The sequence below is a fragment of the Mycteria americana genome, chromosome 14 (assembly GCF_035582795.1).
Source record: "Mycteria americana isolate JAX WOST 10 ecotype Jacksonville Zoo and Gardens chromosome 14, USCA_MyAme_1.0, whole genome shotgun sequence".
Classification (NCBI taxonomy): domain Eukaryota; kingdom Metazoa; phylum Chordata; class Aves; order Ciconiiformes; family Ciconiidae; genus Mycteria; species Mycteria americana.
The window spans coordinates 16776323-16797068 of record NC_134378.1 but is presented as its reverse complement, the minus strand read 5'-3'; the positions used below and the strand labels follow the sequence as shown (position 1 = coordinate 16797068).

Here is a 20746-nt window from a genome sequence, read left to right as displayed (position 1 = left end):
AGCGGCCGTTGTGAAATACCCCATCTGTTTCAGTTTATCCAGAGGCAAATAAAGATCGGAGTGAGAAAATAAGACTCCAGTGTATATTTAGAAATGCTGGATTTGGTTAGTGCAGAATGAAGGCAGCGCAGGGCCTGGGACCGAGGAGCAATCGTTTATTCTAATGCCATTGCTTTGGTGCGAAGGAATCCGTCCTCCCGGGGAAAGGCGAACGCATCCCACCATGGGCCACCAACGGGATCCAAACCTAACGTCCCTCTCCCTGGCTGGGACCGGCTGCCACGTGGGCCGTGCCTGCCGGGGGGCTGCGAACCCCCGTATCCCATCGGCTTGCTGAGGGGCTGCTTGCCTTCCCCTAGGGAAAAGCTTTGCTGCCTGGAGAAGGGATGGAGAGGAGGGCTGGCTTTCTTCATCAGCTCCCTTGAAATCCACGTTGACTGCTGGGACCGTGGCGGGTAACTGGAGAGCTCGGGGACAGAGCGGGTCCTGAGCTGCAGCAAGTCCAGGTACATCCAGACGTCACTGGTTACAGACCGGAGCTGGGAAGCATCCGTCCCTCCGGGACCCTGGAAATCTCCAGGTCTTGCTGAGACGGTGCAAGAACAGCCGCAATCTGCCGCTGATCCCAGACATCCCACCTCCCTCCGGGTCCAAGCCAGCGAGGGGGGCCTGCGGGCCCCGCAGCGTACTCCCAACGGCTGGATACGGCCCGTGGGAAGAAGAGGCGATGGTGTGGTGGCTCTTCTGGGATCCATCAGACCTACCGCCCTGGTCACAGTTCACTGCTGTTTGTCTTTCTGCAGCTCCAGCGGCTCTAGGTTGTCAGCTCCCTCGGAGGGATGGCCACCACGTGCGCTCGGTGGGGCGGTGGCACGGGGACGTGGGGACGCTGCCCGCTCCTCCGAGCCTCCCGCGCTGCCCGGGGCCGGACCCGCCACAGAGCTGCCCTGCCAGCACGGCTGAAGCCAGTTCTGAGGGAAGGGCTATTTTTGGGGCCGTAAGAGGGTCAAACGGGCTGCTTGCTGGCGCGTTCGAGTCGCTCGCAGTTGGGAAGGTTTTTTTCCGCACCCTGAACTGAAGCAACTCGTAGACTAGTCCTGAGCGACGCAAGACGCTGCTCAGCAGAGCAGCACAGAGTGTGCTGAAGTCAGCAAGCTCCCACCAGCCTCCCCGGGCAGAACCTGCCTCCCACTTCCTTCCAGCACCGCTCGTCGAGAAAAAAATGTCATAGACTGAACAGATTATATTTTAGAGTGTTGTCAAGGGAACGTGACAGTCACTGCAAGACGAACCCGCAGGCACGCTCACAGCTACGTACGCATTCGCCCACTGCACTGACCTCCTCTGAAACCCATCTGTGCGACACACGGGGAGAGCAGCCCGTGCAAGGCCCGAGGTCCCGATCCTCCAGACCAAGAGCCTTGTTTTGCCACCCGGGAGCTGGTCCAACTCCCTCCTTACTCCTCTTCAACGCAAACCTGCTTCCGCCAACCTCACAGCAATTTTCTTTGGTTTTTTTAGCGCTGAGATGGGGCTCAATTAAACTTAAACAATTAGAGTCTGAACGCAAGAAATGTCTCCTAAAAAAACCCGTCACCACAAACAGCATTTCACGGAGCAATTATGCCAGCAGCTGAGACCTTTATGATGCCTTTGTATGTCAGCTTGCACACGGGCCCCTTGTCCAGGCCTGGGACTCCTGGCTGCTCCCTCAATTCAAACAGAAAATACCCAAAGTCAAGAGTAAGGGGAGCAATTCAAGGAGGAAAGAGAGGATTGTAAGTGTTGAGGCTGGAGGGGGGAGAAGAGAGCATCACACCTCTCCTCCCACAGTATTTGAAATTAAACAGCTACTTTGGGCTTGATTTTTTTACGTTATAAATGCATTGCAGCTGAAGTCATCTGGAAACCAACAACGACAACACCAAGCATCGGGGAAATAAAAAGTTTGCAACCAGTTCTGGCCCTAAAACCCGCAGCTCTGCTCCAAGGCGGACGGCAGCACTGCGGCCGGATCCCCTTCTGCGCCAGCCGCCTCACCGGGATGCCGAGGCGGGTAAAGAAGATGCTGGTTTGTTTGTGTGCTGTTTTTTCCCCTGCCCATCGCATGCAGACCGGGAGCCGAGTCAGGCTGAGCTCCTCCAGGTCTCTCTGCAGGACGACGGTGGCACTTCTGCCGAGAACACACACGTGCCAGGACGGGCTGCGGCAGCGGGAAGGCATTTCCACTGAAGCTCTGCTGTTGTGCCACCCATTTTCCTGGGTGAGCCACCTCGGGCTCTGTGACTTGGGCTGTTTTCCTGGCTTGAGGCAGGTCCTTGGGGCTGGGGCTGCCCGGCACTCTGCAGGCTCTTGGCAGAGGCACCGCCACGCTCTCCTGCTGCGGCAAAGCTTTAACCTGCTTCCCTCTGTCCCTCGCTCCCCTCTTTGCAACGTGCCCAATATCCTGCCCAGGGTGAATTTGGGAGCACTGGACAAGAGACACACAACTGTTCAGAGCAAGGAAAAGATCTGGCACCTAACTGCCCGGTTACTTGCTCAGGAAACAGGCTGCAGCTTGTGCAGAGACTTGCAGGTTGGCTCTGCGTCGAGTCCCAGTGCTGACCAAAAAGCGTCAACTACAGGATTAAAAAACTCTGACTCCCTCTCTTTTTTTCCTTTTACACTGAAAAGGTTTATGTTTAGCTGCCACTTCACTCCTTTTACAGTCTGGAAGGAGTGTTTCTGAAGGGAATTTCAGAATTCCAAAATTTCAGAATTTTTGGGACACTCCCAGGAATCACCTCCTCCCACGGCCAGGAGGGACGTTTGATTTAACACGTTACTCCAATGCCTCCACGAAGCTCAAGACTGCCAGGACACCGACTTTCACCGCGCAGATCCCGCAGCACCAGGCCACGCGTGCATCGCTGCCGGGGACTGCAGGGCTCAGCCCTGCCTCCACGCTCCAGCTTCCTCCGCTTGCAGGAGCACTGCTCTGGCAATGCTGCAGGCCCTTTACCTCCGGGGAAGCATCTCCCAGAAATTAAGGAAGAGACGTGGAAGGGAGGAAATTCCGCCTGGGGCATCTTTGCTCTCTGACAGTGCAAGGGAGATCGTTTCAGATCCGACCTCCGCTCTCTCCTCGTGCTCCTCTTGGCTGCCGGTCCCCACCGCACCGCTGACCACGGACCAGAACCAACCTCCCTCCACGACATCCTCCGGGCCGGACTCTGATCCCTCCACTGCCCACAAAGCACCACCTTTTACTCCATTTAGATTTGGGTCCTGGCAGTGGAAAGGGCAAAGCTGGCTCCTGCCAGGCTTGTACGGAGCCTCCAGATCACCGGGGCTCAGCCTGTGCTGGGTGGGCTCTTAAGCAATAAATTTGCCATCACAGCTAATTGATTTAACGCACAGAAAATGAGACACGTGAGCCCTCAGCCAGCTGGGGCCACGCTGGCATGCCAGGATCTCTGTGTACGGCTAGCACGCACAAAAAAGGAGAAATGAAGGCTTCTCACCCGCTTCGTTTCAGGCACCAGGTCGTCCTTCATCCTCCGCTTGGTCCAATCCTTGGCGAGCTCGTCCTCCGCTATCTCCTGAAGGTGGAAGACGGCTACTTGGGCTGATGTCCGACGGATGCGGCCGCTCGGGGTCCTTTCAAAATCTTCTATGGGGCTGGGCTCCGGCTTCACCTCTGGCTCCTCCGGCGGCTGCAACAGAGACAGAGTTAGGAAGGGCATGACGAGGGGTGAAGCAGCGAGCTCTTTGGCCCCAGGACGGGGATGCCGGGGTTCGGGCTGTGCATTTGCAGACCTGCTGTGTGCAGGGGAGGGCTGGGAGCACGGGAACGAGTGGAGCACCCCACCTCCCGCAGCCCAGCAGAGAGCTGCGCGCTGGACTGATCGCATCCTTTCATGCTCCCATGTGTATAAACGTCTCCATTTATTAGTTAGGGAGTTATTAGCGTCGGATACACTGTCAGTAGGGATCAACAGAACAGAAAAGGATGCTCCCCAGGGATGGATCCTGCCACCCCAGCGCTGGCGAGCAGCCGGTGCCTGCTTGCTGCCGAGGGAGCGGCCGAGATCTGGTTTTTTTTTTTCTGCCTGCAGAGCACAGATGCAGGGTGGGCTGGAGCACAGCCCCGTGGGCACCAGGGAGGGGGAACGCTGCCGACCGCTCCGCTCCCGTAAACGCAGCTCCCCGCTTTCTCGGAGGGGCAGAGGGGGCTGCAGCCCGTTGCCCCCCGACATGGCATGGTACAACACGCGCGCGTGGCGATGCGAGGGAGAAAACAACATCGGTCTGACGTCTGCACCTGCCTTGCCCGGCCCGGCCCTGCCCGGCTCTGTCCTGCCCGCAGGCTCTGCAGCTCTGCAGTCCCCCCCCGGGGGGGATGGCCCCGCTCCTCGGGCTGCGGAGGCGTCCGGGGGGCTCACCGAGGCCGTGTGTTCTGACCGCACATGGTAGTCGTGGCCGGCCTTGGATTTGTACTTCTTGCCGCAGTGTGGACAGCTGAAGACAGGCTTGTCGGCCTCGGCGAGCTGCTTCCCACACCGCTTCTGGTGGTACTGGTAGCCCATCAGGCTAGAGAAGTTGGCCATGCAGCCCTACGGGGAGAAGGGGAGGGTTAAGGAGGGTTGGGGCTTCACGTGCCCATGTTGAAACGGTCGAGGTGCCGTTGCTCCAGGGAGGAACATGTCCCGAGGAGCCCCCTCCGCAGAGCAGCTCCGCCAACCCGTCCTCTCCGAGCAATGGGGGATCACCGGCCGGCCCCTCTCCCCCAAAGAGCCACGCAGAGGCACGACAGTGCCACGGAGGGACGGGGGGAGCAGCCCCCATCCCCGGCGCTACCTGCCCCAACACACCGACAGGGCTCTCCGGACAGACGCACGGCAGACAGCGGGAGGGGAAGGTGTTGGGGAAGCACTGCCTGCGCAGAGAGTAGAGCATCCGCCGGGACAAACCTCTGCCACACGCCCCGTTACCTGTTCGTGACTTGTCTGCAACCGGCTCGCGACCGTTCTTCGGTGCGGTTTGGTTTAGTTTTACGCTGTGCCCAGGACAGCCCCGGCTGTGCCCCGAGTTCCTGAGTTCAGGAGGCAGAACCTGCCCTTCAGCGCTCCTCAACCTGCCCTACGCCCACCCTCCTGCCGGGACGGCCCGTCGCCGGAGCACGGAGCCAGCGGGACGGGCACCGGGATGGCTGAGCTAAGGCAGGAAAGTCGAGCGCGTGCCAAGGGATGCCCGGAGAGTGCATGTCCCCCTCTGCATCGGGATTCTCTCCTTCCACCTTTTCACAGAACGAGAAACAGGAATCGTTCTCGTACCTCATTGGGGCATTTCAGTTTTCCCATCTGCTTTAGCACTTTCCTCAGCCTTTCCCGCTCTTCCTGTTCACCAAGTCCAGCGGTTTCCACAGGAACAGGCTGGAAACAAGGAAGTAACAGAAGCGACAGAGTCAACCATTTACTCATGTCCTCTGTGCCAGGAGTGGGTGGTAAACCTCTGCCTTGCAGGAGCTGCCCTTGGCCGGGGGGAACCCCTCGTTAGAAGAGCTGGATCTCCCACTGCTTTGCACCAACGCCTTCATCGTTAGGTACCAGATCTGCTCGTGCCTTTCCTGTGTTTGCACCCAAAGGGCCAGCTGAGAAACCCAGGAGCAGTTCCTGCACGGAGGATTCACCAGCCAGACTGAAGAGCAGGAGATCAATGCACAGGTAAAAGACAAGTCACAACTGGTAAGCACAGGACATGTAGAAATGCAGTTATGCCTTGCCCTGGTATCTCGGAGACATACACGACCAGATTTTTAAGAACAGCATCTAAATTGGCGCCTGCCAGATTTTATTCACGATAAATTTTGTGGCTACTTCTCACATGCATGGTGGAGAGCCAAAGACTGGATTTGGAGAGTCGTGCAAGGCAGAACCCATCAGTCCCGGATTTGCGGGCACAGTTTTGAAGGCAGAGCTTTGCCACTCAAAATCTGCCTCACCGTACTCACTAAATCTTCCCCTGTTCTGGGATTTAAAATCCTATTTTATTTTCCCAGTCCTCTGCTCTACTCCCTGGGATCAACGTGAGCCTAACTAGCTGCCGGGGAAGGAATGGCTTTGCTTGGCAGGGAAGGGGGAAGGCCACTGTCTGGACTGAGCAGTACGTGAAATGCTGCAAAGCTGGTGGTGTGAATCCCTCCTTTACAAAGACAAAGGAAAGCGGGTTGCTGATTGCTTCGTCTTCTGCATCTGCATCGAGAAATGAGGCGCGAGACAAGAGCAGCCCAGCTCTCTTACCTTGCTGACGTGTTCAGCCATGGTGTGGTAATTCAGCCCAGCTTTGGACTTGAACTGCTTTTTGCAGTGCTGACACTTCAAGGCATCCTGCAGCTGAAGGAATTAAAGGCAAGTCACCGTGGAGGCCACAGTCCACCGCTCATTCTTCCAAGGGGTGCTGCTGCTTGTCAATAAGCCCCATGGGTAGCTGCTGCTGCAGCAGTACCCAGCGGTGGGACCCAGCAGGCAACGCAGCGTCCCTGTCCCCCATCCCAATCCCAGCCTGCAGCTCAGAGTTTTCTCTCTGTTGTCCTGGATACTGTTATCAAACCCACATGCCCCAATTTTTGGAAAACATTCAATTTTGGATGTAGATTGAAAGCCCCACTGGCTGGAAACATCTGGACCTGGCGTCTTAGTCTTCCTGTTAAAGGGTTAGGAAAGAGAAGACGCTTTGATCTACCAATATGTTAGCGGTCTGTGCTCTGCAGCCCTATTAACTACGACAGACGCTGGCGTACGATACGCTTTCTGGGTGCCTGGGCTGTTTGAAATTAAGGCGCTGCTGGACACGATCACAGCAGAATACTTCCCGCCTCATACTGCTCTGCTGTTTGACCCGACTTGGCCTCCTGAGTGACTGGGGAGATGCATTAAATGCACACACCAATGTACAGGGGGAACTTGCAAAGTGAATAAGCAGATCATGACTTTTGCTGGAGCAGGTACCAGAATTTATTGACTCAGGAGGTGAATGCTCTGGGCATCGAGACAGGATGTCTCGACAGGGAGCCGGTGCCTGGACAGCCGTGGCCGTTCCTGCTCCTCCTGCCTGGCTGATGCTCCACCTTCACCAGTTCCCCTCCAATGAAGCCTGGACTAGAAGCTGGAGAGGGGATGAAGATGGAGCTGCAAATCCCTCCTCAACCTGGAGCTCTGGGGAAATGAAGAATAAACTCACTGCAGCCAGTCGGGAATGACCCACTTGTACCTGTGCTCCCTTCGGTTCATCTTGTTCCACACCCAAGCGCTGATCCTAACAAGGTGGATGCTAAAAGCTCCTTGACTCATCAGATGCCAATGCCAGCCAATTTGGGGTTTACTACTCTGGTCAACACTGAAGAACACGCCATGTCCATATTCTAACAAGCCCTCCCACCGGCACGCCCGGAGGATATACCTGCCCTCATCTCCTTCAGGCCCAAGCATGTTGCAACCATCCCCATCCCCTATTTCCTTTCCAAAACCGAAGGAAACAGGGCAGACTGCTTAATGACAGGCAAAGGAATGGAGGAACCAATTTCCGTTGTTTCACAAGAGTTCCGGGAGCCTGAATATTCTTTTCCCATTGTCCAGCTAAGAAATACTTCAATCATTAAAGCAGAGAGCAAGCTGGGAGGGTGCCTTGCACTCCAGGGTCACTCCTATAGTGGTGGGCTTGGCAGTGTTAGGTTTACGGTTGGACTCGATGATCTTAAAGGTCTTTTCCAACCTATATGATTCTGTGATTCTGTGATTCTGATGGGGATACCACACGCCCGTAGCAGTGGGGCCTTGCTAAGGATGTGCCATAGGTTCATCTCAGAGATGAAATGCTGAGAGCTGGACCTGCGGTCACACACACAGAGCTTGGGGACTGTCCTCCCTGAGCCACGGGCTGCTCTGGCAGGGACCCCAGCTCCTGGAGCAGCACAACCAGCCCCAGCAAGGGCCGTGCCTCCTGGGGAAGGGTGACAAAACACCCGCTCCTTGGGCTGGAGTCCCGATTCCTCGGCTGAACACCCGCTGGCTTATTTATAGTGGGGAAGACAGGCCTGACTGCTCCGGCAGAGTCACGCTCAGCAGGCCGGCTGGCCGTGCAGCCCGCGTGGAGCCTGCCTGGCTTGGGAGATGCTCCAAAGCGCAGGAGATATGAGCAGTGGTGGCCAAGATCCCCACTCCACTGAAGCCAGGAGGACATCAGAAGAGGCAGGATTCTGCCTGGCATCGATGTAGTATGGGGTTTGAAAGGGAGAGTAGCCTCCCACTGCTGTATAAATAGCGAGGCAAAGGCTGAGGAGGCATTTACAGAAAACGAATGTGGAATCAAAGCCGAGCCACATATTTTCAAAGCGGGAGGCATCAATCCCACGTTGGCTTTCTGTGGCGATGGCTCTGCACCGCGCCAGGTGACAGATGAAGACGTAATCCTGTGCTCTGATGGATGGCGGTGCGGCAGAGAGACAATTTTTCACCGCACCATTACTGAACTCCTGCGTCTTGACAGCCTGCCTGAGCACATCCAAGCTCGGTGTCTCCCCGAGACGTGCTCTCATTCAACCACAATTTATCTGGCCTGATGCAAGGCATGGCACACAGTGCAATCCCACAGCCAGGACTCCGGAGGAGGCCAGATTAGAGACAACCCCAACAATCTCTCCAGGCTTAAAACCATTCCTTTAGCTACTAGAAATACCCGACTCTGCTGGAGACAACGGGGCAAGGGGCCCAGACCACAGAGGGATTCAGAATCGCTGAGAATTCGGTGTCCAAATCCCTCTGAATCAATGAGAGGCAGCCAGCTCTCTGAAGATGACTAGCAAGTGCTCTATCAAACACAGCCCAGAACTGGTTTTAGGAGCACCAATATGCATTTATGAGTGGCACACGTCCATTCCCCTTCAAAATCCGTATGTGCGTGATTGAATAAAGCAAGTCCTTACTTTCTGGCAGACGTCCATGTGCTTTTTGAGCCCCACAATAGTTTTCCTGGTTATAACGCTGCAGGTTGGACAGGCGACTTCTCCCTTCTCGCTGATCTCCCGCTGCCACTGGTCCTCGGGGTTTGCTGGTGGAGGGAGAGGAGAGAGGTGTTACACCCAGCCGCAGAGACCACAAGCTGCCCGGGCTGCTCGGCAGAGGACAGCGCTGTCGTAAGCCTTGCTGTGCTACGTTGAAAAGCACTGAATTGGGAAAAGTGGGTTAAATTGGGTTAAAAATTGGGTTAAAAAAAGAGAAATACTCTTCCAGGCACGGGCCAAGCCAGGCACAAACCACGCAGGCACTTGCAGCTCTGCCTGCCCCACACCTCCTGCAACTGCCTGAGTAAGCTGGGTCACTGGGCCACTTTACGCGGAGTTACCTGACCTGCCAGCATTTCACGGGGAAAAGGAGGTTCACCTTTCCAACCCCGCTGGTATCCTGCACACCGGGAGTTCAAACACGATGATACCCCCGGCCACCTCAGCCTGCCCCGCGTGGAATAACTCCCTCCTGCCAAACGAAGCAATTAGTGGGAGTGAAACAAAGGTGAGCGTCTCAGCTCCATCCAGACGTGTGCCTGGAAAGCTTCCCTGGCAATCCTCTTCCCGGCAGACACGCAGGCAGCTAGGGGAGTGCTAGCTTCCAGGCATGTGTTTATTTGAATAGCTGTGACCAGCTTAAAAAACACCTGAAATAAGAGATACATGGGGCCAAAACCCACTCCCAGGTCCAGAGTTCACGCCGCATTCTCAGCAGAACAACACTGGGCTTCCAGCAAGGGAAGCCCAGTCTGAATAAAATCCGTCAAGCGTGTTTATTTGGATGCTTTTGCACGGCTGTGAGATCAGAGAGTCGTTTATTTGAATTTGAAAGCAGTGTAAGGCATTGCAGCTGTGTTTATCTTGCACATCCTGCGTTCCTCCTGCTGTCAGAGATCCCAGGGAAAGTCAACAACCTGTGCTAGGGTGCAGGCTGCACCTCGGAGAAGATGTAATTATGCCCAGAGTTATGCACTGGCGTCACTCCTGGAGATGATGTTAGAAAAATGCCATCATCCCAGACGCTGACCCAAACTGTCACAGCGAAGCCAGGTGGAACCAAGATTTGGCTGTCATCTCCCAACACTTACAGCGGTCTGTCCTGGCGGTGAAGCGAAGGTAGAGTAACCCTTTCGGGATGTCAGTCGTGGCTGCACCAATATTTTAGGAGCAGTGGCTGTCCCCACATCTGTGCTACGCCTCAAAAGGGCAGGAGCCGCATGCTCCTCCTTCTGATTTTTGTGCTGCTGTTTCTGCTCGCAAACCTGCTAGAAAACTCACCCAGCAAACAACACGCTGGGCAAGGAGGGGTGTAGGGACCACTACCTGCGGGTGAAGGTGGGGACCGTGCAGGCTTGGAGCAGAGCACAGGATAAGCAGCTAAGCTGCACACAGAGCTGCTGCTGCCTGTGCTTTGCCTCCACCAGCCTCACCTGCTGGTAGATGCACAGCCGTTTCCTTCTTCACACCAGCTCCCGGAGGTTTCTTTTTCAGCTCCTCCGTGTTGGTGCTCCCCTCCAACTTCTTGGCTCGATGGGCTTTCGCCTTGTCCTCTGCTTTGACGAGACCTGTAGAGAGAGAGGACCTTTATTCAGTACTTGCTTTAATACCCTCAGACCAACTCACATTTAGCAGGTAGAAAATCTCTACCTCTAACCCAGGGACACTGAGCTGGCTGTAGGTCTGCCAAGGCTGTACGTGTAGGATCAGGTCCATAATTACGTCAAGCAATATCATAACAGCTTGTGGTATTTTATAAACGGATAGTTTATGAACTATGGAAACACCACGGCAAAGCGGGGTAGGATGCTTCTAGCAAGGCAAAGTGTGGGGAAGACAGGCTGGGGAGGAGACAAAAGGGCATCTTGCAAGAAACTGAAAGGGGGAATTGGAACATCAAATTCAGGATATAAAAGTGATGTTCCTGCTGATGCTCCTGCACTGGAAAGGCTGTCTAACTGCTTACGCCAAGGAACTGGGGTCCCTCTTAGAAAACTGGGCAAACTTTGGGATCCCAGACACCAGATCCCACTGGACCTTTTGTCCCTGGATCTGTATGCAGGTGTCACGATGAACACAGGTCTCTCCTGGTCCTGCCGGGTGCTCGAAGGGCCAGGAAGGAACAAAAGGAGAGGAGGGGTGAGCAGGCAACCGGGCCATGGGGAAGAGGAAACCTGGTGCAGTTGGCGACTGTCACCAAGCCTGCCTGCAAAGCGGAGAGGAACCTGAAGGCAGGGCTCTCCGTGCAGGCAGAGCGCCAGGCTCTCAGCCAGCTTCTCCCAAACGCATCCACCCTCCCACCTTGTCTGTGCCTCATCCCCGCACAACTGCACGGGCAAAGCGTGCGCTTCCCGTTCAGCCCGCTAAAAGCATCACTGCCAACCACCGAAGCATCCTCCCTGCACCCAGCAGGGCAAAGAAAGCAGGGTCAGCACATGCCGAGAGCACGCCAGCAGCGCTGCCCGATCCCCCTCTGTCGTGCAGAATCCCTCGGCAGTTCCTGGGCTGACGCAAGAAATGGAAAACGTGACTTGTAAACCACGCTTTAGAAAGGCTGGCGAAGGGAGGGGGTCTCTCCCCTGGGTCCACCCCCCTCAAATCCACGTGCAGTTCAGCCCTGCGCCTGCGCTTCCACAGAAGGTGCTGGAGGCAACTCGGTGAGTGCCAGGATCAGATCCACACCTGCCCACGAGGGTCCACGTCCCCCGACCTTGTGAGCTGTGACTCCTGCAAACCCAGGGTCTGAATGGAGACAGCAGCCCACGACAGGCTGGTGGCACCCTTGTTTTTGGGGAACAAACTGCCACGTTGAACCTGGGGGATGCAGGCAAACGCCCGCCCGATCTCCACTCTCCATTTGAGGCAGCGGGACCAGCTCATTCTCGAGGAACCCACAGCAGACGTTTCAGTCTATGGCAGTGCCTCTGTAAGGGAGTTAAGGGAAACAACCCCAGACTTCCCAGGAGCCAGGGGAAAGGAAATGGCAGAGACCACATCCAGCCTGCTCTTCGGTAAGTGTTTAATTCCTTCAAAGCCATTAGTGCCTCTCCCCCGAGTGCCTCTCGTCCTGGCAGGTGCTGCCTCCTGCAGTGCCTGGAAATCTGCTTTTTATTTCCCTGACTGAACGTATTTCATAGCCAGTCCAAACCCAGTTGCTCTCGTGCCAGGGATGCTCCAGGTTTCCTCCCTCCTTTCCAGCCGAGTTAGGTATATTTATGGAGCATGACCACAGTCCTGCTCACTCTTGCTTTGTCAGGCTGAAGCAGCCAACTCCTGAGCCTCCTCTCAGAAAACATCCCGTTAAAATGTCTCTTTCCCCTTGAATTAATTTTCTTGAATGTGGGCGACCAGCATTGGAGACAATGTCTGAGGGACGGATGCGTCACCCGGCCTTTCTGCGCAGCAGAAATCCTTTCGACGCTATTGGAAATACTGTGACATCCCAGGATGGTGGGATGATGATGAGATGATGTTTCTCATGTCTCACTTGTGTCAGCAGCTCGTTACTCTTGTGTTACGGCTGGACATACCCGGATTCTTCCTCCTCTTCCCCCATTTCCCAGCGACAGGCTCCCGAGCAGAGCAGGCAGGGTTGTTATCAGTGCCAGCTCTGCTGCTGCCTTTCATTCCCGTTCCAACACTCTTCTGGTCCAAGGCACCAGCTCCTCCAGTGTGATGTCCCCAGGCTCCAGGGGGCTGTCACGTATCTCCACCACAGAGAGGGCTCGCTCTTGGGGAAGGGGCTTCCCCACAATGCCCCAGGGGGAAGCTACAACCCTACAGCTGACCAGAGTCGTCCCTCTATTACCTTTCAGTCCGAATGTCCCCGAGATGGATGGCTGCTCCCCCGTAAATTTCTTAGGAGTTTTCTGTTTCCTTCCTGACTCAAAAGAGAGAAACAGAGAGAGAGATTTGGTCAAATAACTGTACTGCCAGGGGGTCTTCAGCAGTCCCAGGGCATGGGGTGGGCACACGCTCCATGTCAGGAGTGGATCACCTTGAGGAGGCCTTTACCACTGTGAAAGACAGGGGCTGTCGAATGAAGCACCCACCCACCAAACAGTAACAGGATGCTGCTTCCCGCTCCACAAACCCAGGAGAAATAATGGCATCCAGGGCTAATTCAACGAGTGGAAGTGGTGGCTCTATCTAGTGCCAAAAGCCGCGTGGTTTCCACAGCCCCAGCAGCTAAGGTGGCTGGTGGTGGTGCACTTCGGTGCTGCAAGCACCCATGCCACGATGGGGACAACCATGACCCTGCCTGCCAGCCCCGAACTGCTAACGGACAGAGTGAGCCTTCCTTACCCTGTCCCAATACTTAAGGAAAACACATCTGCCAGATCCACCCTGGCACATTCAGTGAGGACAGATGGGCTGATATGGCAGCTTGCTATGCTGCAGGGAATTAAATCCATTTCCAAACCTATAGGTCCTATAGAAATACCTCTACCACAGCTGCAACCCGGTTTTAACTCTCAATGGAACTCACTGGGGGGGGGGGGGGGCGCAAATTATCAGGAGGCTTGGATACGGAAAAAAGGCTTGGGTACATTCAGAGAGACACTCGCAGCAGCGTCGGCTGGAACAGAGCCCCGTCCCTTCCCGTGGGACACCCCTCTCTGGGCTCCTGAACCAGCGTAGCCCCGGGCTCTAATCTTACTGTGCTTCATCCTCTCGGGGTCTTCCTCCTGCAGCGAGGCCTGGCTGCCCCCCTGCTGCACGGCATCCTTGCCGCTCGAGGACTTCGCGGTGGGGGTGGCGGCTGCCATTGCCTCAGCTGCTGCGATCTGAAACTCCTTGCTCTCCCGGCTCTCTGCCAGGCACTCGCCATTCTCGGCGTGGTCCTGGGCCACGGCTTTTTCCGTCTTTGCCTGTTTGGGATGGATGGTGGGGCAAGCTGAACTCTCAGCAGCTCTAGGGCAAAGCACAGAGGGCTTGTTTAAAGAGGGGTTGTTAGACAAACGTCCTGACACCTCTCCCCCCTCGCCAGCCCAGATCACGGGAATGGAGGCGGGCACGTTCCCCTTCTCCCAGCCGTCCCTACGCCACCACCACACAGCCCAGCCACAGCCTGGTACCTTTTCTTGCCACTGCTCTTCCCAATGGCCTTGGGCACTTTGTTTTCTGCTTTGCTGGTTGGCACTGGCCGGTCCAAGTGATTCCAGAGCCGATGCTTTTCTAGCTGGGTTTTGGAGGTGAAGGCAGCTTCGCAGTACGAGCACGAATAGGTCAGCTTCTCTGAGATCGCACCCTGTGCGGAGCAGGGAGAGACAGATGGGCACAGATGTTAGACCACAAAAGGGACAGGCTTTTGCTGGCACAGGCACAAACACAAATCGTGTGTAATACCCTTCTGCCCCTCCAACTGGTTACCAATGGTCCATGATCCCCCCAGGCCAGACCTCACGCTGAGCTGGAGGGACCCCAGTCCCCCTCGTACACACCTCACAAACTGCCCCTGGCCCATCTCTGCCCTCCCCCTTTTAATCTCATGTTTTTCCTGGGGTTTAAGACCTGAGAAAGGCTTTAACCTGTAGATGGTAGTGTAAGAACTGGCCACTGGAAAGGACACACAGCCCTCTGGTCTCCTTACCCCTTGGCATCGTTGATAGTGGTACTTCAAGCCATAAATACTGGGGAACTCCAGCCAGCAGCCTGAATTGGGACATTTCACCCTGGAGTGGGCTTTGAATTCGTCTTTCCACTGGTTCATCAGGGGGAGCTGGGAACAGGAGAGACAAGAGACATAGCTGAGTGAAGATCACTGTGTGCCCGGGTGTGGGGTGCATCCCCGCGGGGCTGGGGGGGGCACACGGGACCTCCGATCGTTCCTGTCCACCCCTTCCCACCGCGCAGCTGCAGAACGGACCCCAGGGCTGTGTTTCAGCTCAGCGGTGCTCCCTCCTGCGAGAGGTGCTGGGATGGAGCTGCACACTGCAGGCTCTACAGGCTAATGATTCCTCCCGAGAATTTACCTTGCCGTGCCTCCCAGAGCGCACGCACGCTCCCGGCCAGGCTGGGGAATAAATCAGGCCAGAAGTCACCCGGGTGATTTAACCACCCCACATTTCATCTAGTCAGTAAATCACCCCATGCCCACGCTCTCATGACAAACTGCTCTGTGTGTTGTCCACGCTACCGTGCTGGAATTAAACTGCACAACTCTGAGGGGAATAAATCAGCCCTTTGCCGGCACTGCCGGATCATTAGCCAAATCCGATGCGGCTGTGAGAGAATCCACCTCATCTGGGAATAGCCCCAGAAAGGGGAGGCTGGAGGGGAGATACTGTTCCCCACCAGGGTTTTGGAGGATGCTGGGTGCTGGCATGGAGGGGATTCAGGGGTCAAGATCTTGCCGAGTCCAAGACAAGGCTGCTCTGAAGATCAAACCACTGGGAAGGCAGGTTTAACCCCGGAGAGGGGCTGGCTGGAGCGCGCGGTGCAGCAAGACACAGGGCAAGTCAGAGGGAGCGAGGCAGGGAGGGCATCGGGGATCAGAGAGCGTGGGGTCTTACGGGGATGTCTTTCAGTGCCTGGTTCTCAGCCTTGGGTCGTCCTTTCTTCCGGCCTTCGGTTTTGTCACTGGTTGTTTTTCCTGCGAACAGACGCAGAACATGTCACCCGCCGTCCAGCCAGCCATGCCAGAGGAGCCACCGTCCTGGCAATCCTGCTGCCCGGCCCCAGCCTCCCGGCCGGCTCCTTCACTCTGCACGGGGTCTGCCTCAGCTCTGGGCTGCTGTGTCCCTGCCCTGGCAAGGACAGAGATCCCCCTTTGGAAAGCAATGCCAGCTCCCCGCAATTCACACCTGTAGATACCTGCACGGGAGACGGCTGCTTCTCCTGGTGTCTGCCGACCCCTCTCCTTTCATTTACACAGGGAAGTTTCAGCACAGCTGGGGCTTGCTTTGGAAAACCGTTCTTCCGCTTGGGTTGGAAGAAATCCTTCAACAACTACGCTACTTAGCGAAAGAAATCTGCGTCTAGGTCAGCACGCTGGGCCCCGGGCAGGCTGTCGAGGACAGAAATGCCCCGTCCCCTTTGCATGGCCGGTGCGGCTGGGCAGCCCCGGGGCTGCAGGAGGACACTGGCCCCGGGGATGTGACAAGCACACGGGGAGCGGCAGGGATGGCGATGGCTGCGGGAGCAAGGACAGGGCGAGGCAGGGCTTGGGGGACTCGGGTGGGGAGGAGAAGCCATGGGGACACCTTTGCGAGGGGTCACGGCTCTGTGTGTGCTCAGAGCAGGCTCCTGCAGCATCCTGAGCGTGAAGTGAATGCCAGCGGGGCAGAAATGTGCCCAGTTCAACCAAACGCTGCAACCAGGGGAGACTACGAAGTCTCTGATGTCGCGTGATGGGGCACACCAAATACAAGCACGTTAAACTGCCAAGCTCCAGACCAGACACTTCGGCTCACAACGGCAGCAAACTCCCCGATTTCACCTACTTCACACCCAAAATAGATTGAGCAAAGAGGGACAAACACCACGACAACTTTCACCGGGGTTTGTATGCAGGGGTTGAGGGCAGTTCACCAAATCAATCCACGTTCACATCCAACCTCCCGTCACTCCAAGCAGGAACAGAGCACCCCGGTCACCCCGTGGGTCTGGGGAGCCTCGGCAAGACCCCGCTCCCTTCACCCAGCGCCGTCCCCCCACGGCTCTGTGCGCTCCTGGCAGGCCTTAAGCTGCATTTTGAGGGCTAACCTGTAATTTTAAGTGATGCTGGGAGTCAGTGTAACCCAAAGACGAACTGGACAGATGTCAGCAGCCAACGGGAAACGCCGTGTAGAGAAAACTGAGACTGAGATCTGGGAGGGCTTAATGAACGGGACTGGGAATAAAAGCCATTTGCTACAAGAACAGAAACAAGCCAAAAAGCATCCCTGGGAAGGAAACCCCGGAACAGCTAGGAGAGGATAACTGAGATTAAAAAAAGTAACTCAACCTGTAAAACACCCTTCTCTGGTGAAAATCAGGTAAGAAGAAGAGACTGGAAGCCAAGCCGGCAATCCCTCCAGCTCCTGAGAAACCGGAGCTCAGCTCCAAGCCTGGCACTGGCTGTACTCAGAAGCCAATCCAGGATTTTTTTGGAACAAGGGAGAGAGATCAAACAGAAAGCCAACCACTTACCTACACAGGCACTGCCAAAACCACACACTCTCTCCCTTTTCATGCCTTCTGCCCCAGCAGCCAGGGGTAAAATAGCAAACAAGACACTTGGCTCATTTATTTCCAGCCCCCTGAAGTCACGCCAGCTGGTTTGCTCCACTTGATACCCATAAAACATCCCTTGGTGATGCAGCATCCTTTGGGAATCCCTCTAGCCCAAAAGGCCTCGTCTGCAGGAGGTGGTGACCCTTATGGACTATAAGAAAAAGTCCCTAAAAAGCCGCTTACCTGCCCCCCCTGCAAAGCAGCCTCTAAGCTGTCCCGAAAACACCCCGTTCAGTTTGGACTCCTACCTGCCTGGCTCCTGCCCCAAAACGGCTCGTGGCTCGAAGGAGAGGGGAGGGTTTTGCAAGCTTGGCCCAAACCGTGCTAGTTCTGGAGCAACTGTGCAGGGTTCGTTCAAAACTCTCGTAGTGCCCATGAAGGACATTTGTGCATCACTGCTGCCCTCTGCATTTTGTATTTTCTCCACTGCTCTTAGACCACACGCTCAGGCTTTGCCTCCACGCTCGTGTAAGCGAGGGCCTCAACCTGCACGTGAAGTGGAGCTACGTTTCTTGCACATCACGGGAGTCCATGAGCTGGGAGTTTATGAAAAACCACCAAATTATAGAGGATTTGCAGCAAAAGCTCACAACATTGCTGTTACCTGCTTATCACTCTCCCTGTTTTCTGTTTTCGCTCATAAACTCTTCAAAATTTTCTAAATTTGAAACATCCCACAGCAGCACGTCCCTGTCCCTCCAGGCAGCTCTCCCCAGGAGCCCGGCACATGCGGGGCTGCAGCTCGCACAGATGCTCAGTGACAGCTCTCCTCTCCTTTCCACAATTTGCACAAGTTTCAAAACTTTTGGGGACGTTTCATGACAAAGAAGTGCACAAGAGCACCCAGTCCAGTCGCCCCTCAATGCCCTTGTTGACCAGCTGCCGGCTGGGGACAGCGATGACAGGGATGGGAGGAGCAGAAAACACGTCTCCTCTTCCAACATCCCACTCCCGGCCACCGCTCACAGGCTCTGCTAAACCCTGGACTTTATAGGTGCTCGCAGGAGACACGAACCCCACGGTGCTCGGTGTTACGGCTGGCACCGTGGCTGCGTGCCCTTGCGGCAGGTTACCGCAGTCGTGTGCCGAGTCAGGCGGGTGGAAGCAGCATGTTCTTTAGAAACAGGGATGGCTTGCCGACGGACTTGAGGCTTCTCTGGACCAAGACCTGGCTTGGAAAGGATGCTCCCCGCATCAACCAGGCTGCTGCATCCGAGGGGGACCAGCAAAGCGCCTGCAGGAGAGGCCCCTGTCTCCCCAGTCCGCACCAAGCCTAATTCACCCCAACAAAGTGAACCTTGGCAGACGTTTCCACCTCCAGCACTTTCCCAGGGAGAGCAACAAAATATCTTCATCACGGAGTGTCCTTCACTCCGCTTCATCGCTTCGGTCCACCTAAACCAGAAGGAAGGGCTGAAAAAAAAGGGCTTTTCTACTTTTAAAGGTGCTGATAAGATGTGGCACAGGGAAAAACGCTCTCCTGAACACAGGTATGTTCATACAGCGGACAGCTGGAGTTCATTCCCCTTAGCAGTAACTCACACCCCTCTGTTAGCAATTACGGCTTCAACCGCCTGAAGGGAAGAGCGGCATTTGGGAAACATTTAGGGCACGCATATTTCCCCGCGAGGCTGCTGGTTTTGGGTGCCTGGTCTGAGGTCCATCTCTGGGGTCCGGCCCTCACCCTGGGTGCAGGCACCCCACGGCATCCAGGGCTGCCGTTAGCCAGGTAAGGGCAGCGAGAGGCTCTCCGCACCCGCAGAGGGGATCTGCCCAGCATAAGCAGACAGGAGAAAAATCTCCTTGGGCCTGGAGATTCCTGGATAGAGGAATCAACTATCCATCAGAGCGACAGCCCTTAGCAAGCGGGTCCCCTGGGGCTCGTACGCTCGTAAGCCTGCATCCCCGGGGCAGCGACACGGGAGACAGCAGATGGTCTGAACTCATTTAAGCCTTTCCATCCTTTGATGTAACACTTAGCGACCAACACAATAAATAGGCGGCGAGACACCCATCTCGTTAAGCCAGACGCACGCCCCTCGAAAGGGAGAGGCCGTCTCCATCCCTTCGCTCCTGCTCCCAGGGACCGGCTCTCTGTAGCTCCGAGGGTTTGGGGCTTTTTTGACCCAGCACAGCCCTCGCTGGTGGGTCGAAGCGAGGAGCCGAGGCACGCCGAGACCCGATCCACTCGCGCCCCCTCGTTTTGGCAGCCGCCCCCCAACCCCTGGGCTTGTCCCCTCCGCCCCATCCACCTCCACGGAAAGAAAAACCCAGTTCCTTACCGAGCTTGGGCAGCTCCGCCGGCGGGTTTATCCTCGTCTCTGTCCTGCTTTCTTTGCTGGCAGCGGGTTTGTTAGAGCCTGCAGTTTTCCTTCCACCTTTACAGGTATAGGAATCCGCCATCTCTGAAAGAAGCAGGGGAGGTGTTAAAATTCACTCCTCGGAGCTGGGAACAACACATGCTGAAAGCAAGGAGAGCTGCTGGGGAGGGAGGGAAATTAAAAAACTATCATGCAGCTTAAAGGTTCCCACAAAGAGAAGAAACAGGACGTGTTTCCGAGTATTTGTTCTACGGTCGAGCAACACCATAGACATGGCTGAAAAGCTGTTTTCATTACAGGCTGCCTTCCTCTCCACATATAATGGCAAAGACTTTATTAAAAATTATGGGCTGACTTTGCCCAGAGAAGTAGCGAATAAATGGCTTTTCCTCTTCGTTTATTTCTCTGCTTTCATTTAAGACACCAAAAGAAAAAAAAAAAATAGTGAGCTTTAACGAACAGATGTAGTGATAAATTTCCAATTTTCCTTATTAATGGGAAACTGTTATAAATTGAGAATTGTTAATGTTATCTGAATTTTCCATATTAATAATTCAATTTGGCTTCTCTATAAATAATGAACATCAGGAATTATCGCAAAAGGCCCAATCTCGCTCCCAACGGAAGCGGGCAGCAGGACACCCCTCCACTTCAGCGGTGCCAGAACAAAGCCCATGGCACGGCTGGCTCTCCCCCCCCGCTTGGTTTCAAGTACCTTCCTCCCCTCCCAACAGCACAAGCAAAGACACGTCTGAGGACAGGGGCTGCGCTGGGAGATGCTGCATATGGCCCCAGGGGAAAGAAGTCCTCCAAGTCTCCAAAACAAGAGCATCAAGCCCTTGGTTGGTGATTCCCCGGGCCATCACAGCCCTGAGCCCTTGGTTGGTGATTCCGCGGGCCATCACAGCCCTGAGCCCTTGGTTGGCGATTCCCCGGGCCATCACGGCCCTGAGCCCTTGGTTGGCGATTCCCTGGGCCATCACAGCCTTGAGACCTTGGTCAGGACGCGATGCTGATGCTCAGCCAGGCACCGACAACGTGCCTAAGGGAAGTGCCAACTGGTGCCTTCTTCACCTTCAACGCTTCTCTCCCACACACATAGGTTTTTTTAAAACACAGATTTGACTCGTCACCCCCAGTTCCTCCCACGAGATCATGTTTGCATCAT

General features: G+C 55.6%; 1 protein-coding gene across 8 annotated transcripts in view; it reads right to left on the bottom strand.

Moving 5' to 3' along the window:
* Positions 1 to 20746, bottom strand: part of ZNF512B (zinc finger protein 512B) — a 36468-nt gene that overhangs the window by 11993 nt on the left and 3729 nt on the right. For 3 of the 8 annotated variants that reach the window (XM_075517036.1, XM_075517038.1, XM_075517033.1), the window contains 12 exons: positions 19540 to 19662; positions 15556 to 15635; positions 14634 to 14762; positions 14119 to 14291; positions 13701 to 13954; positions 12849 to 12926; positions 10474 to 10608; positions 8963 to 9087; positions 6282 to 6374; positions 5316 to 5414; positions 4425 to 4595; positions 3504 to 3695 (listed from right to left, as the gene is read on the bottom strand). In XM_075517036.1, coding sequence (XP_075373151.1) covers positions 3504 to 3695; positions 4425 to 4595; positions 5316 to 5414; positions 6282 to 6374; positions 8963 to 9087; positions 10474 to 10608; positions 12849 to 12926; positions 13701 to 13954; positions 14119 to 14291; positions 14634 to 14762; positions 15556 to 15635; positions 19540 to 19660 — 1650 coding nt within the window. In that variant the 5' untranslated portion in view covers positions 19661 to 19662. Of the gene's footprint in view, positions 1 to 3503; positions 3696 to 4307; positions 4596 to 5315; positions 5415 to 6281; positions 6375 to 8962; positions 9088 to 10473; positions 10609 to 12848; positions 12927 to 13700; positions 13955 to 14118; positions 14292 to 14633; positions 14763 to 15555; positions 15636 to 17861; positions 18639 to 19539; positions 19663 to 20746 lie in introns of those variants that run through there. The other 5 variants (XM_075517040.1, XM_075517034.1, XM_075517039.1 and 2 more) reach the window with 5 other exon arrangements.